The sequence below is a fragment of the Gigantopelta aegis genome, chromosome 10, assembly GCF_016097555.1.
Source record: "Gigantopelta aegis isolate Gae_Host chromosome 10, Gae_host_genome, whole genome shotgun sequence".
In the NCBI taxonomy this organism is placed as follows: Eukaryota; Metazoa; Mollusca; class Gastropoda; order Neomphalida; family Peltospiridae; genus Gigantopelta; species Gigantopelta aegis.
In genome coordinates this window covers 8,153,809-8,168,193 of record NC_054708.1, presented here as the reverse complement: position 1 = coordinate 8,168,193, position 14,385 = coordinate 8,153,809, and the positions used below count along the sequence as shown (strand labels likewise).

The 14,385-nt window shown below is 38.7% G+C and overlaps 1 protein-coding gene across 1 annotated transcript in view; it reads left to right on the top strand.

Annotated features, from left to right (window-relative positions):
- The window catches only part of LOC121382926 (hemicentin-1-like), a 140,748-nt gene that overhangs the window by 30,467 nt on the left and 95,896 nt on the right, over window positions 1-14,385 (top strand). Inside the window, exons 8-17 of the mRNA XM_041512607.1 lie at window positions 175-319; window positions 647-739; window positions 1,803-2,020; window positions 3,059-3,180; window positions 4,177-4,360; window positions 5,096-5,187; window positions 6,370-6,636; window positions 11,692-11,816; window positions 12,469-12,613; window positions 13,445-14,083. Coding sequence (XP_041368541.1) covers window positions 175-319; window positions 647-739; window positions 1,803-2,020; window positions 3,059-3,180; window positions 4,177-4,360; window positions 5,096-5,187; window positions 6,370-6,636; window positions 11,692-11,816; window positions 12,469-12,613; window positions 13,445-14,083 — 2,030 coding nt within the window. The remainder of the gene's footprint in view (window positions 1-174; window positions 320-646; window positions 740-1,802; window positions 2,021-3,058; window positions 3,181-4,176; window positions 4,361-5,095; window positions 5,188-6,369; window positions 6,637-11,691; window positions 11,817-12,468; window positions 12,614-13,444; window positions 14,084-14,385) is intronic.

Here is a 14,385-nt window from a genome sequence, read left to right as displayed (position 1 = left end):
ATGGGTAAAAATCCTTCATTCCCCCAGACAGCTTCTTCTACCTCAAGGTATGGTGATTGTGGAGGTCTTTCAACATAGGTAAATCTCCTTCATTCCTCCAGACAGCTTCTTCTACCTCAAGGTATGGTGCTTGTGGAGGTCGTTCATTTAAGGTAAATCTCCTTCATTCCCCAGATGGTTTCTTGTACCTCAAGGTATGGTGATTGTGGAGGTCTTTCATCTCCTTCATTCCCCCAGACGGCTTCTTCTACCTCAAGGTATGGTGATTGTGGAGGTCTTTCATCCCTTCATTCCCCCAGACAGCTTCTTCTATCTCAAGGTATGGTGATTGTGAAGGTCTTTCAACATAGGTAAATCTCCTTCATTCCCCAAGACAGCTTCTTCTACCTCAAGGTATGGTGATTGTGGAGGACTTTCATCTCCTTCATTCCCCCAGATGGCTTCTTCTGCCTCAAGGTATGGTGATTGTGGAGGTCTTTCAACATAGGTAAATCTCCTTCATTCCCCCAGACAGCTTCTTCTACCTCAAGGTATGGTGCTTGTGGAGGTCTTTCATCTAAGGTAAATCTCCTTCATTCCCCAGACGGTTTCTTCTACCTCAAGGTATGGTGATTGTGGAGGTCTTTCATCTCCTTTATTCCCTCAGACGGCTTCTTCTACCTCAAGGTATGGTGATTGTGGAGGTCTTTCAAAATATGTAAATTTCCTTCGTTCCCCAGACGGTTTCTTCTACCTCAAGGTATGGTGATTGTGGAGGTCTTTCAACATAGGTAAATCTCCTTCATTCCCCCAGACAGCTTCTTCTACCTCAAGGTATGGTGATTGTGGAGGTCTTTCAACATAGGTAAATCTCCTTCATTCCCCCAGACAGCTTCTTCTACCTCAAGGTATGGTGCTTGTGGAGGTCTTTTATCTCCTTCATTCCTCCAGACAGCTTCTACCTCAAGGTACATGTATGGTGCTTGTGGAGGTCTTTCATCTAAGGTAAATCTCCTTCATTCCCCAGACGGTTTCTTCTACCTCCAGGTATACTGTAGAGTTTTTTAAACATAGCTAAATGTTCAGTTACAGTGAAATTGTGTTCCCTTCATCTGACAGCTTCTTCTAATTGAAGGCATGCTGCTGTTGCAGGTTTTTTATCACATAGATAAATGTTGTTACAATTTAATTTGTATTAAGCAGCCATTTACGGGTAAATTGGAAGCCTACTTCTTTGGGCGAGTGTCATTTTAATGTAGATTACATCCATGCTTGCTGCTTGGGCAGTTTTAACTAATTGTAGGTGTAGCTTCAGTTTTGAGACTCGATGTTTTAAGCTGACCTTAGATCTAGAGAAGCATAACTTAATCTGAATGATAAAACTGTTAACATATTCAATATTGTATCTTTGCACAAGACAGAATCTAAAGGAGATAGATAATGAGATGGTTGTAATGGTATGATGATAGCATTTCAGATTTCCTTTTATTAGTAATTAATAAATTAATATTTCTCAAATAAATATTAAATTTAAAAACTTTTTAAACTAATTTAGACACCACTGATTTGAACAGAAATGGATGGACAGATCAATGGACATTTGTATTGATCTTCATCAAAATTGTATAAAATAAAATTTTAAACACACTGGCAAATTTTATTTTGATTTGGCGAATGAATTTCATGTAGTCATTGTTATTTTGTTGAAAATAATGGTGTTTTTATTTAAATTTTGTGAAGTTTAATAGATAATTTGGCGAAATTGCCTATACACCCTTAGCTAACCCTGAATGGTTGATGTTTACCTCCTCTGTTTTGAATAGGTTGATGGTATCGATGAAGAAGGGTTTGTTCTGAGACGCACGACCCCCACCGCCATCAGCCCACGGATCCCGACGGCCCCCACCGTGTACATGGTGGACCTGACGCAGGGTTTCTTTGACCAGACAGCCGTGTTGACGTGCATGGTCAATAGTCTTGTGCCGTACGCAGTCCGCTGGTTCCGGGATGGGAAACAGCAAGGTTACGAGGTGAACTACTTGTGAGTATTGAGCACACCAGACTTGACATTTTCAGTACTGAGAATATGAAAGATGATTTCATTAATTATGATTGGTGTATTTTATTCATTTTACCTACTTGTGAGTATTGAGAATATGAAACTTGGTATCATTATCATGTGTGCATAGGCGGATTCACAGGCGGATCCTGTCACACACACACACGTACACATGCATGCACACACACACACACACACACACAGAGTGACTGTTGAGAATATGAAACATGGTATCATTATCATGTGTACATAGGCGGATTCACAGGCGGATCCTGTTACACACACACGTACGCATGCATGCACACACACACACACACACAGAGTGACTATTGAGAATATGAAACATGGTATCATTATCATGTGTACATAGGCGGATTCACAGGTGGATCCTGTCACACACACACGTACACGTACACACACACACACACACACACACACACACACACACACACACACACAGAGTGAGTATTAAGCATATGAAGCTTGATTTTCATTAAAAAAATTATAGCCTTGTAGTTTATATCTCAAATTCAAAGTTCTGTACACAGGCCACATTGTTAAATTATACCACAATCCAGTGGAATTCCTGCAGCTTTACATTTTGAAAATTCATGAGAATCCATAAATTAGTTATCTTGGATTCTTTACAGTGTGCTAAATAACTGATGAATTCACAATTTGATTCTAATAAATAATTTAGTTATAATTTTAAACAAGTAAATAATAGTTTTAATAAATTTTGCCTGAATGGTAAAAGTCAGTCTAGATGCTTGCTTTTATCCTTAGATTAATACTGGAATCTCAATAAATGCATGCATTTTTTATTTACGGGAATATTATAAAAAAATTATTTCTGGATTCTTGTTGAAAAAACAAATGCTTTTTATATATTTTTAAACAAAGAACAAAATATTTTGAAATTGTTGATCATTTTCGTTATTGACATATATACTAATACTTTCCACATTGACGGGTTAAATGGACTGTGTAATTGGTGTTTCTTGACTGTTCGTGTTTCAGCGATTCTGCGAATGCAACCCTGGAGATCCCGCGAGCAGGCGCTAATTCGGAAGGTGACTACTACTGCAATGCTTCTAACATCGCTGGATACGCAGTCACCAAGACGTATCTCGACATCAGTGGTATGCTGGTTGTTTTCGCTTACACTGTATAGTTTATAAAGATTACACAATAAGGATTTTATATGTTATTGTTATATGTATAACCCAATATAGAAATGACTAAATCTATAATGTAATAAGCAAGGCCTTTTTAACAGTTTTGATCATTATGATCATTTCTCCCCTTTTGATCTGTACTGCCGACTGCCTACTTTGTACTTACCCAATGCCGCACTTCACAACGATCTGTTTACTGTCAGGTCCAATTGACTACTGTACACACATCAAGCTAAATATTGTGCTTAAGATGAATTCTATAAATACAACTGCACTGGTTGTCGCCATCTTTGTCACTTAACATAGAAGTGACTATCTACATTGTGGGGGTGGGAGGTGATGAAAGCCCAGTGTAAGGCCAGCACATCGTATGTAAATTTTACAAGTATAGTATGAGTTACATCTAGTGTATATAGATTGTGGTGATCATTGTTGACAGAAGGTGCTATTACAATGAGAAGAAAAGACCGATCTTAAAGATTAGAAAAGAATTGGGCAGTTGATGAACATTAGTAATAAAAATTATAACTAGTAATTGATTATTTAAATAAGCAGCTGTCAAAATGTTGCATCATTCGGGCCCAACCTCAGGTCGCAAAATTTATACCCCTCTTATTTTCACTGATAGCAGATACCAACTAATAATTAAATTAGCGTTACATTCATTACAATATAATGTCATCCCATTGGTCCAGACGTAGCAATAGGAGTTTGTTTATTTCTTGATGAATGTAAAAAATATGTTGTCAGGGAACGTCATATCTGATGACGTCATTTTTTATGGGCAAGTTGTCTTATTGAGCGTTATTTTTTATTGACCAAAAGTAATTCCAAATAAAGTATGAACTTTTAGTGTTATCATTAGCAAGTATGATTCAAATTTAATCATACAAAATAATGATGACTTTTTAAACAGTAGAGTGACTGGTGAATAATAAATTGATAATTTATCTTCCTCAGACCCTCCCCCCGTGATCTCGAAGACAGCAAATGTGTCTGTGTTGCCTGGAGATGACGCCATCTTGACCTGTCATGCGTACAGCATCGTTGAGTTCAACATGTCGTGGATCACCCCGGGCAGGTTCGGCTACGGTCACCTGGATCCTCGCATTCGAATCCTCTCCAACGGGTCCTTGTTTATCAGGTATATTGTCTGGGTCCTTGTTTATCAGGTATACTGACAGGGTCCTTGTTTATCAGGTATACCAACCGGGTCCTTGTTTATCAGGTATATTGTCTGGGTCCTTGTTTATCAGGTATACTGACCGGGTCCTTGTTTATCAGGTATATTGTCTGGGTCCTTGTTTATCAGGTATACTGTCTGGGTCCTTGTTTATCAGGTATACTGACCGGGTCCTTGTTTATCAGGTATACTGACCGGGTCCTTGTTTATCAGGTATACTGACTGGGTCCTTGTTTATCAAGTATACTGACTACTGTAGTCAATGAGTCCTTGTTTATCAGGTATACTGACTGGGTCCTTGTTTATCAGGTATACTGACTACTGTAGCCAGATACAAACCATTTTCTTTTTTCATATAAAAAAAAGTTGATTTGGTAAAGCTAACTATATGACTTTGGTAACTGCACAGATGAAGTTTTTGTTAAAACCATTGATTAAAATGGATTAATGCTTTTATAGCAGAATTTCGTTTTAGGTGTCTTTGTATCCTTACTATATTATTTGGCATCATTTACTTGAACTCAATGATTTTTCTCAAATTCAGAGATGCAAGGAATGTGTTTTAACATTATTATAAGGACTTGACATTGAAATATCATATTTCTGTGTGCTCAAATGTTGATTGTTGCATCAGTTTGGAGTTGGCATTTTTAAAATTTACAATGAGTACAAGAATAAACTCTGTGATTTTTCAAGAAATGCCCAGAGGCAGGATGAAGGGATGTACATGTGTAAAGCAAGCAATGAAGGTGGCTCATCCGAGGCTAAAGTCTTTCTCAGGCTGCAGGGTAAGAAAATCTATTCCTACTCAGATCACAATGTTTCCAGGATAAAATCAGGCATTGAAATAAGTCAAGAATGGTCGTTCAGGTTACGACATATCAAGAAGGTCGAGAACGGTGCATCATTTCCCCCAAAATCTTTTTAAACAAAAACTACACGCCTAAATTTGAATTATGTATATGTATGAGAATCAGTACAAAAACAGTGATGTGCAGTAATAAAACATGTATGAGAATCAGTACAAAAACAGTGATGTGCAGTAATAAAACATGTATGAGAATCAGTACAAACCAGTGATGTGCAGTAATAAAACATGTATGAGAATCAGTACAAACCAGTGATGTGCAGTAATAAAACATGTATGAGAATCAGTACAAACCAGTGATGTGCAGTAATAAAACATGTATGAGAATCAGTACAAAACCAGTGATGTGCAGTAATAAAACATGTATGAGAATCAGTACAAAACCAGTGATGTGCAGTAATAAAACATGTATGAGAATCAGTACAAAACCAGTGATGTGCAGTAATAAAACATGTATGAGAATCAGTACAAAACCAGTGATGTGCAGTAATAAAACATGTATGAGAATCAGTACAAAAACAGTGATGTGCAGTAATAAAACATGTATGAGAATCAGTACAAAAACAGTGATGTGCAGTAATAAAACATGTATGAGAATCAGTACAAAAACAGTGATGTGCAGTAATAAAACATAATAGGTTACATCAAAGCCACAATTTATGGTAACCTATACATTGCTTACCACACTGCTTATATTGATGCCTGTAAAAGGCACATTTGCTTTATTTGTGAATATTTACACTAAATGTGGTAAAACATGAGCTAAAATAAACTACTGTCTGGTAAAGATTGCATAACTTCTTTCTATGTAGTTACTGTGGAAGAAAAAAATATTGTACAAAATGTCATAATATCAAGAGCTTAATATTGAAAAATATCAACCTACTTGTAATTATAAAAGAAAAAATTGGAAAGTCATTTCTGAAATTGCTATATGTTGTGATTTTTTCGAGATTACTGGAACACAGACTTGTTTTTGTTTTCTGTTCGAGACACCATTAGCAAGAATGATTCCAGTACAGCAGAACTTTGTGATTGATACACTATATGTTGTGATTTTTCATGATCACTTTAACACAGACTTGTTTTTGTTTTCTGTTAGAGACACCGTTAGCAAGAACGATTCCGGTACAGCAGAACTTTGTGGTTGGCCAGCACGTTAACATCACCTGCGTCGCTGATGGCTATCCGGAGCCCACATACACCTGGCTGCAGGGCGGGAAGTTCATCGTCCCCACCGATCGAATGTTCTACCATAACGGGGTCCTTACAATCCGGAACATCCAGAGGGCTGATGGAGGAAACTATGAGTGTCTGGCTAAAAACATGGCCGGGGAAGATATAGCCCTGTCACGTCTTACTTACATAGGTATGTGTCTTATACAACTAAACACATAGCCGGGGAACACATAGCCCTGTCACGTCTTACTTACATAGGTATGTGTCTTATACAACTAAACACATAGCCGGGGATCACATAGCCCTGTCACGTCTTACTTACATAGGTATGTGTCTTATACAACTAAACACATAGCCGGGGAACACATAGCCCTGTCAGGTCTTACTTACATAGGTATGTGCCTTATACAACTAAACACATAGCCGGGGAACACATAGCCCTGTCACGTCTTACTTACATAGGTATGTGTCTTATACAACTAAACACATAGCCGGGGAACACATAGCCCTGTCACGTCTTACTTACATAGGTATGTGTCTTATACAACTAAACACATAGCCGGGGAACACATAGCCCTGTCACGTCTTACTTACATAGGTATGTGTCTTATACAACTAAACACATAGCCGGGGAACACATAGCCCTGTCACGTCTTACTTAGGTATGAGTCTTATACAACTAAACACATAGCCGGGGAACACATAGCCCTGTCACGTCTTACTTACATAGGTATGTGTCTTATACAACTAAACACATAGCCGGGGAACACATAGCCCTGTCACGTCTTACTTACATAGGTATGTGTCTTATACAACTAAACACATAGCCGGGGAACACATAGCCCTGTCAGGTCTTACTTACATAGGTATGTGTCTTATACAACTAAACACATAGCCGGGGAACACATAGCCCTGTCACGTCTTACTTACATAGGTATGTGTCTTATACAACTAAACACATAGCCGGGGAACACATAGCCCTGTCACGTCTTACTTACATAGGTATGTGTCTTATACAACTAAACACATAGCCGGGGAACACATAGCCCTGTCACGTCTTACTTACATAGGTATGTGTCTTATACAACTAAACACATAGCCGGGGAACACATAGCCCTGTCACGTCTTACTTACATAGGTATGTGTCTTATACAACTAAACACATAGCCGGGGAACACATAGCCCTGTCACGTCTTACTTACATAGGTATGTGTCTTATACAACTAAACACATAGCCGGGGAACACATAGCCCTGTCAGGTACATTATGTGTCTTACATAGGTATGTGTCTTATACAACTAAACACATAGCCGGGGAACACATAGCCCTGTCAGGTCTTACTTACATAGGTATGTGTCTTATACAACTAAACACATAGCCGGGGAACACATAGCCCTGTCAGGTCTTACTTACATAGGTATGTGTCTTATACAACTAAACACATAGCCGGGGAACACATAGCCCTGTCAGGTCTTACTTACATAGGTATGTGTCTTATACAACTAAACACATAGCCGGGGAACACATAGCCCTGTCAGGTCTTACTTACATAGGTATGTGTCTTATACAACTAAACACATAGCCGGGGAACACATAGCCCTGTCACGTCTTACTTACATAGGTATGTGTCTTATACAACTAAACACATAGCCGGGGAACACATAGCCCTGTCACGTCTTACTTACATAGGTATGTGTCTTATACAACTAAACACATAGCCGGGGAACACATAGCCCTGTCACGTCTTACTTACATAGGTATGTGTCTTATACAACTAAACACATAGCCGGGGAACACATAGCCCTGTCACGTCTTACTTACATAGGTATGTGTCTTATACAACTAAACACATAGCCGGGGAACACATAGCCCTGTCACGTCTTACTTACATAGGTATGTGTCTTATACAACTAAACACATAGCCGGGGAACACATAGCCCTGTCACGTCTTACTTACATAGGTATGTGTCTTATACAACTAAACACATAGCCGGGGAACACATAGCCCTGTCACGTCTTACTTACATAGGTATGTGTCTTATACAACTAAACACATAGCCGGGGAACACATAGCCCTGTCAGGTCTTACTTACATAGGTATGTGTCTTATACAACTAAACACATAGCCGGGGAACACATAGCCCTGTCACATAGGTATGTGTCTTACTTACATAGGTATGTGTCTTATACAACTAAACACATAGCCGGGGAACACATAGCCCTGTCACGTCTTACTTACATAGGTATGTGTCTTATACAACTAAACACATAGCCGGGGAACACATAGCCCTGTCACGTCTTACTTACATAGGTATGTGTCTTATACAACTAAACACATAGCCGGGGAACACATAGCCCTGTCAGGTCTTACTTACATAGGTATGTGTCTTATACAACTAAACACATAGCCGGGGAACACATAGCCCTGTCACGTCTTACTTACATAGGTATGTGTCTTATACAACTAAACACATAGCCGGGGAACACATAGCCCTGTCACGTCTTACTTACATAGGTATGTGTCTTAGCCCTGTCTTACTTACATAGGTATGTGTCTTATACAACTAAACACATAGCCGGGGAACACATAGCCCTGTCACGTCTTACTTACATAGGTATGTGTCTTATACAACTAAACACATAGCCGGGGAACACATAGCCCTGTCACGTCTTACTTACATAGGTATGTGTCTTATACAACTAAACACATAGCCGGGGAACACATAGCCCTGTCACGTCTTACTTACATAGGTATGTGTCTTATACAACTAAACACATAGCCGGGGAACACATAGCCCTGTCACGTCTTACTTACATAGGTATGTGTCTTATACAACTAAACACATAGCCGGGGAACACATAGCCCTGTCACGTCTTACTTACATAGGTATGTGTCTTATACAACTAAACACATAGCCGGGGAACACATAGCCCTGTCAGGTCTTACTTACATAGGTATGTGTCTTATACAACTAAACACATAGCCGGGGAACACATAGCCCTGTCACGTCTTACTTACATAGGTATGTGTCTTATACAACTAAAAACATGGCCGGGGAACACATAGCCCTGTCACGTCTTACTTACATAGGTATGTGTCTTATACAACTAAACACATAGCCGGGGAACACATAGCCCTGTCACGTCTTACTTACATAGGTATGTGTCTTATACAACTAAACACATAGCCGGGGAACACATAGCCCTGTCACGTCTTACTTACATAGGTATGTGTCTTATACAACTAAAACATAGCCGGGGAACACATAGCCCTGTCACGTCTTACTTACATAGGTATGTGTCTTATACAACTAAACACATAGCGGGGAACACATAGCCCTGTCACGTCTTACTTACATAGGTATGTGTCTTATACAACTAAACACATAGCCGGGGAACACATAGCCCTGTCACGTCTTACTTACATAGGTATGTGTCTTATACAACTAAACACATAGCCGGGGAACACATAGCCCTGTCACGTCTTACTTACATAGGTATGTGTCTTATACAACTAAACACATAGCCGGGGAACACATAGCCCTGTCACGTCTTACTTACATAGGTATGTGTCTTATACAACTAAACACATAGCCGGGGAACACATAGCCCTGTCACGTCTTACTTACATAGGTATGTGTCTTATACAACTAAACACATAGCCGGGGAACACATAGCCCTGTCACGTCTTACTTACATAGGTATGTGTCTTATACAACTAAACACATAGCCGGGGAAGACATAGCCCTGTCACGTCTTACTTACATAGGTATGTGTCTTATACAACTAAACACATAGCCGGGGAACACATAGCCCTGTCACGTCTTACTTACATAGGTATGTGTCTTATACAACTAAACACATAGCCGGGGAAGACATAGCCCTGTCACGTCTTACTTACATAGGTATGTGTCTTATACAACTAAACACATAGCCGGGGAACACATAGCCCTGTCACGTCTTACTTACATAGGTATGTGTCTTATACAACTAAACACATAGCCGGGGAACACATAGCCCTGTCACCTCTTACTTACATAGGTATGAGTCATGGCTTAAACTGGGACTTTTACAATTGATAACTAATAGCTCTACAATATTTCAGCCCATGATACAAGTCTTGATTCATGCACCATTGTATCGAGACTTAAAAAATTAAAATTCAGAATATAAATTTGTTTTCAATGTTTTAATTCTAGACCAACAATATAGCATTATTTTAATACTGATTTTATATTACAATACTTAAAGTATCGTCAGGTCTACAGGACCTAATCTAGAATTGAAAAAGTAGAAGTGACTTCTCCCTTCCCAAGAGAAAGGGGAGAAGTTTGATAAAAAATAGGCAAAGTGACCATTTATCGGTACATTTCATAACGTTTCGCCAGTTTCTGCCTTCAATTGGAAAAATTCTGAATCTTATACTCGGTTCTAGTCGTAATATTTCAGTATAAAATACTACTTCCTGTAATAAAATTTTAAAAGAGTTATATTTTATATTAAAAACATTATATTATTCAGTAGTTGAATAGGTGCTGTTATGTTAAAATTAAAGTATTAATTAGTATATTTTGGCATTACCGAAATGAATGTGACCAAGGATTAACAATGCTTGACTGGTCACAGCACACGGTGCAACACGCATCACTTTGAAAAAATCGGTTTACAAGTGTATCTCAAGAATGTTAGCATTAGACTATGACATGTATTTAATATCTTCACAACAGAAACTGGCATGAGTATTAACATTTGTTGGTTGATTTTGATAATAAATTTAACAACATTATTTCATCAAATCAATCGTACATCCCAGTGCACATGCACAGAAACCATTTGCCGTTAATAGGCCGGTTCTTGATTACTGAGGATACAGTCTAGTGCCAAAATAAAAACATGGACCCACATACGGCCACAAGGTGCCAAGTGAGCTATGACAACAAACAAGTCGAGGTTTTGACATCTGTTGTGTAATTTTGTTTTTGAAATCGGATAAGGTCCAAAATCTTATGGCGACTTTGACTTCTCACTACTGCTAATAACTCGGCGATTTGAGCCGACTTTTGGCGGAAAAAAAAGCTCATTTGGCCGGCAAGATTAGGGCCTGGGTCTGTAACATGATATATATCGTATCGTCACCGTCCTGGGTAGTTACACCCCAATTTAAATTATTATACAAAGTGGCTTTTCTTCTAGTTACTTTTGATATGCAAGATGTATTTATGCAAATTATTTTTTATTTATCCAGAGGCTCCTAACATTAGACAGTATGAGCGGCGCATGCTGGTTGCCACTGGCGACAAGGCAGTCTTGTACTGTAATGCTGATGGTATTCCCTACCCAGAAATAACATGGTACAGAGGTGAGAGAAAGGTAAGAAACATCTTCATATTAATACTGGAATCATTTTGCTTTTTAATGTTTATTTCAAAATATTTTATGGAAATAAAAGGCATACATGTATCAATTTCTGGGAGTTTTTCAGATGGAACTAAGACTTAAACAGGTTGATATTTTTTCTAATAGGAAGGAAATGTTTTATTTAACGACACACTCAACACATTTTATTTATGGTTATATGGCATCAGTTTTTCTATTATATTAATAAGATTTAAGACAAGCAGTTCTTTAAACGTGGAAAGAATTCATTCATTTTAACCAGATGCTTATATGGGGCCATTCAAATATTACCTAACGTTTAGGGGGTGGGGTGTGTAAGTCCAAGCATTATGTGGCATTACAAGGGGTGGGGGGGGGGTGCATTGAACAGCGTTACGTAACACAATTTTGTTTTCTCTTAAACGTGCCATGCCATGACAACAATATATAATGTAGGTTTTTAGAGGTAAATGTAAACCCAATTCAATTATAAATCAAGCTGAAATGCTGAGCTCGTTCGTACCCTTCAATTAGGGTCTGGTATAATTTTTCTATGTCAAGCATGATGGTGATCAATTAGTAGTTTCAAATACACTGAGGTGTTGTTACATTCAATTCCTTCCTTGTCTGTTTGTACGTTGATCAGCTGCAAGCGGCGTACAACGTGGACGTGACGCGGTCTGGCCAGCTGATCATCAGCAACGTAGAGGAAGCTGATGAAGGGGAGTATCGGTGTGTGGCCACCAACGAGGCCGGACGTGACCAGGCCAAGGTCATCCTCAAAGTGGGATGTGAGTCTAATGTTTGCTATTGCAGTTATTACAACATACAGGGGCAGATCCAAGGTGGAGGGACCAGGGCACCTGCCTCCCTAAATATATTCCAGTGCTTCTTTTTTCTTTCCTTTTTAATTTTTTTTTTATTGGGTTGCCATTTTCACTAGTTGGTCCATGTCCTTTTCCCCCCTTTTTCCCTTAATCCCCTCCTCCCCCCAAACCCCCCCCCCCAAATATATATATTTCCTGGATAAGTTATGACAGTCTGATTATTTTTAAAAACACTTATGCTAAACTTTAAAATATTTTAGTATTTAAAGAACGAATCTTGTTTATATTTAAGCAGTTATAAGAAATCATTCAGTTTGTGCTCGTTTAGTCTCACCTGTACAGAATAAAATGGTAAGATACAGGTATTGCATTTCCAACGGCAGCAGCAGTGTAAACTTTGGCATTAAAGTTTAACATTAAAGTTTTGCATGTTTATCACAGTGCTCCGAAACATTTTACGGTAGTTGACACATTTAATACCACAGAATTCTTATTTATTTCAATTACGTGATGAGTGTAACTTTGAAGCTGAAGATTATAATAGTAAGATGTCCGTTTTTTAATGATAGGAATAATATTCATATGAAAAAATTCAACTATTATGAAGGCATTAATACATATTTTGTTATGATCTCATTAAAATATTTTCTTAAACACCAGTTGGTGAGAACACCATGCATTATTTTTGGTTAGATACATTTTAAAACATCTCGTTGTGAGATAAATGGCATCTAACGGCCATTCATGTATTATTCTCTATATAACATTATTTTTTCTGCATGTATTTTTGTCTAGCTCCACCAACTATTTTCATTCCTCCGGGTAACGTGGGTATAGAAATTGAGAAGAACGGATCCCTGGAATGTGAAGCCACGGGAATTCCGCCTCCTAAGATAATCTGGAGAAGAGGCGATGGGAAGCCTCTCGACTCAACCGGCCGCTTTCAGCAGCTTCCATCGGGTGGCCTGGCCATTACCAGTGAGTTGACAGTTGTCTTAGCAACACGAGTTCAGTTAATTGGTTTAGAGAAATCAGCTGCCATTACCAGCGAGTTGACAGTTGTCTTAGCAACACGAGTTCAGTTAATTGGTTTAGAGAAATCAGCTGACATTACCAGCGAGTTGACAGTTGTCTTAGTAACACAGGTTCAGTTAATTGGTTTAGAGAAATCAGCTGCCATTACCAGTGAGTTGACAGTTGTCTTAGCAACACGAGTTCAGTTAATTGGTTTAGAGAAATCAGCTGCCATTACCAGCGAGTTGACAGTTGTCTTAGCAACACGAGTTCAGTTAATTGGTTTAGAGAAATCAGCTGCCATTACCAGCGAGTTGACAGTTGTCTTAGCAACACGGGTTCAGTTAATTGGTTTAGAGAAATCAGCTGCCATTACCAGCGAGTTGACAGTTGTCTTAGCAACACAGGTTCAGTTAATTGGTTTAGAGAAATAGCTGCCATTACCAGTGAGTTGACAGTTGTCTTAGCAACACGGGTTTAGTTAATTGGTTTAGAGAAATAGCTGCCATTACCAGTGAGTTGACAGTTGTCTTAGCAACACGAGTTCAGTTAATTGGTTTAGAGAAATCACCTGTCATCACCAGTGAGTTGACAGTTGTCTTAGCAACACGGGTTCAGTTAATTGGTTTAGAGAAATCAGCTGCCATTACCAGTGAAATGATTTGTACCAGAATCTGTAATTGAAGCATACTGTTTGAGAATTGATGTGAAGTAGGTTTCAG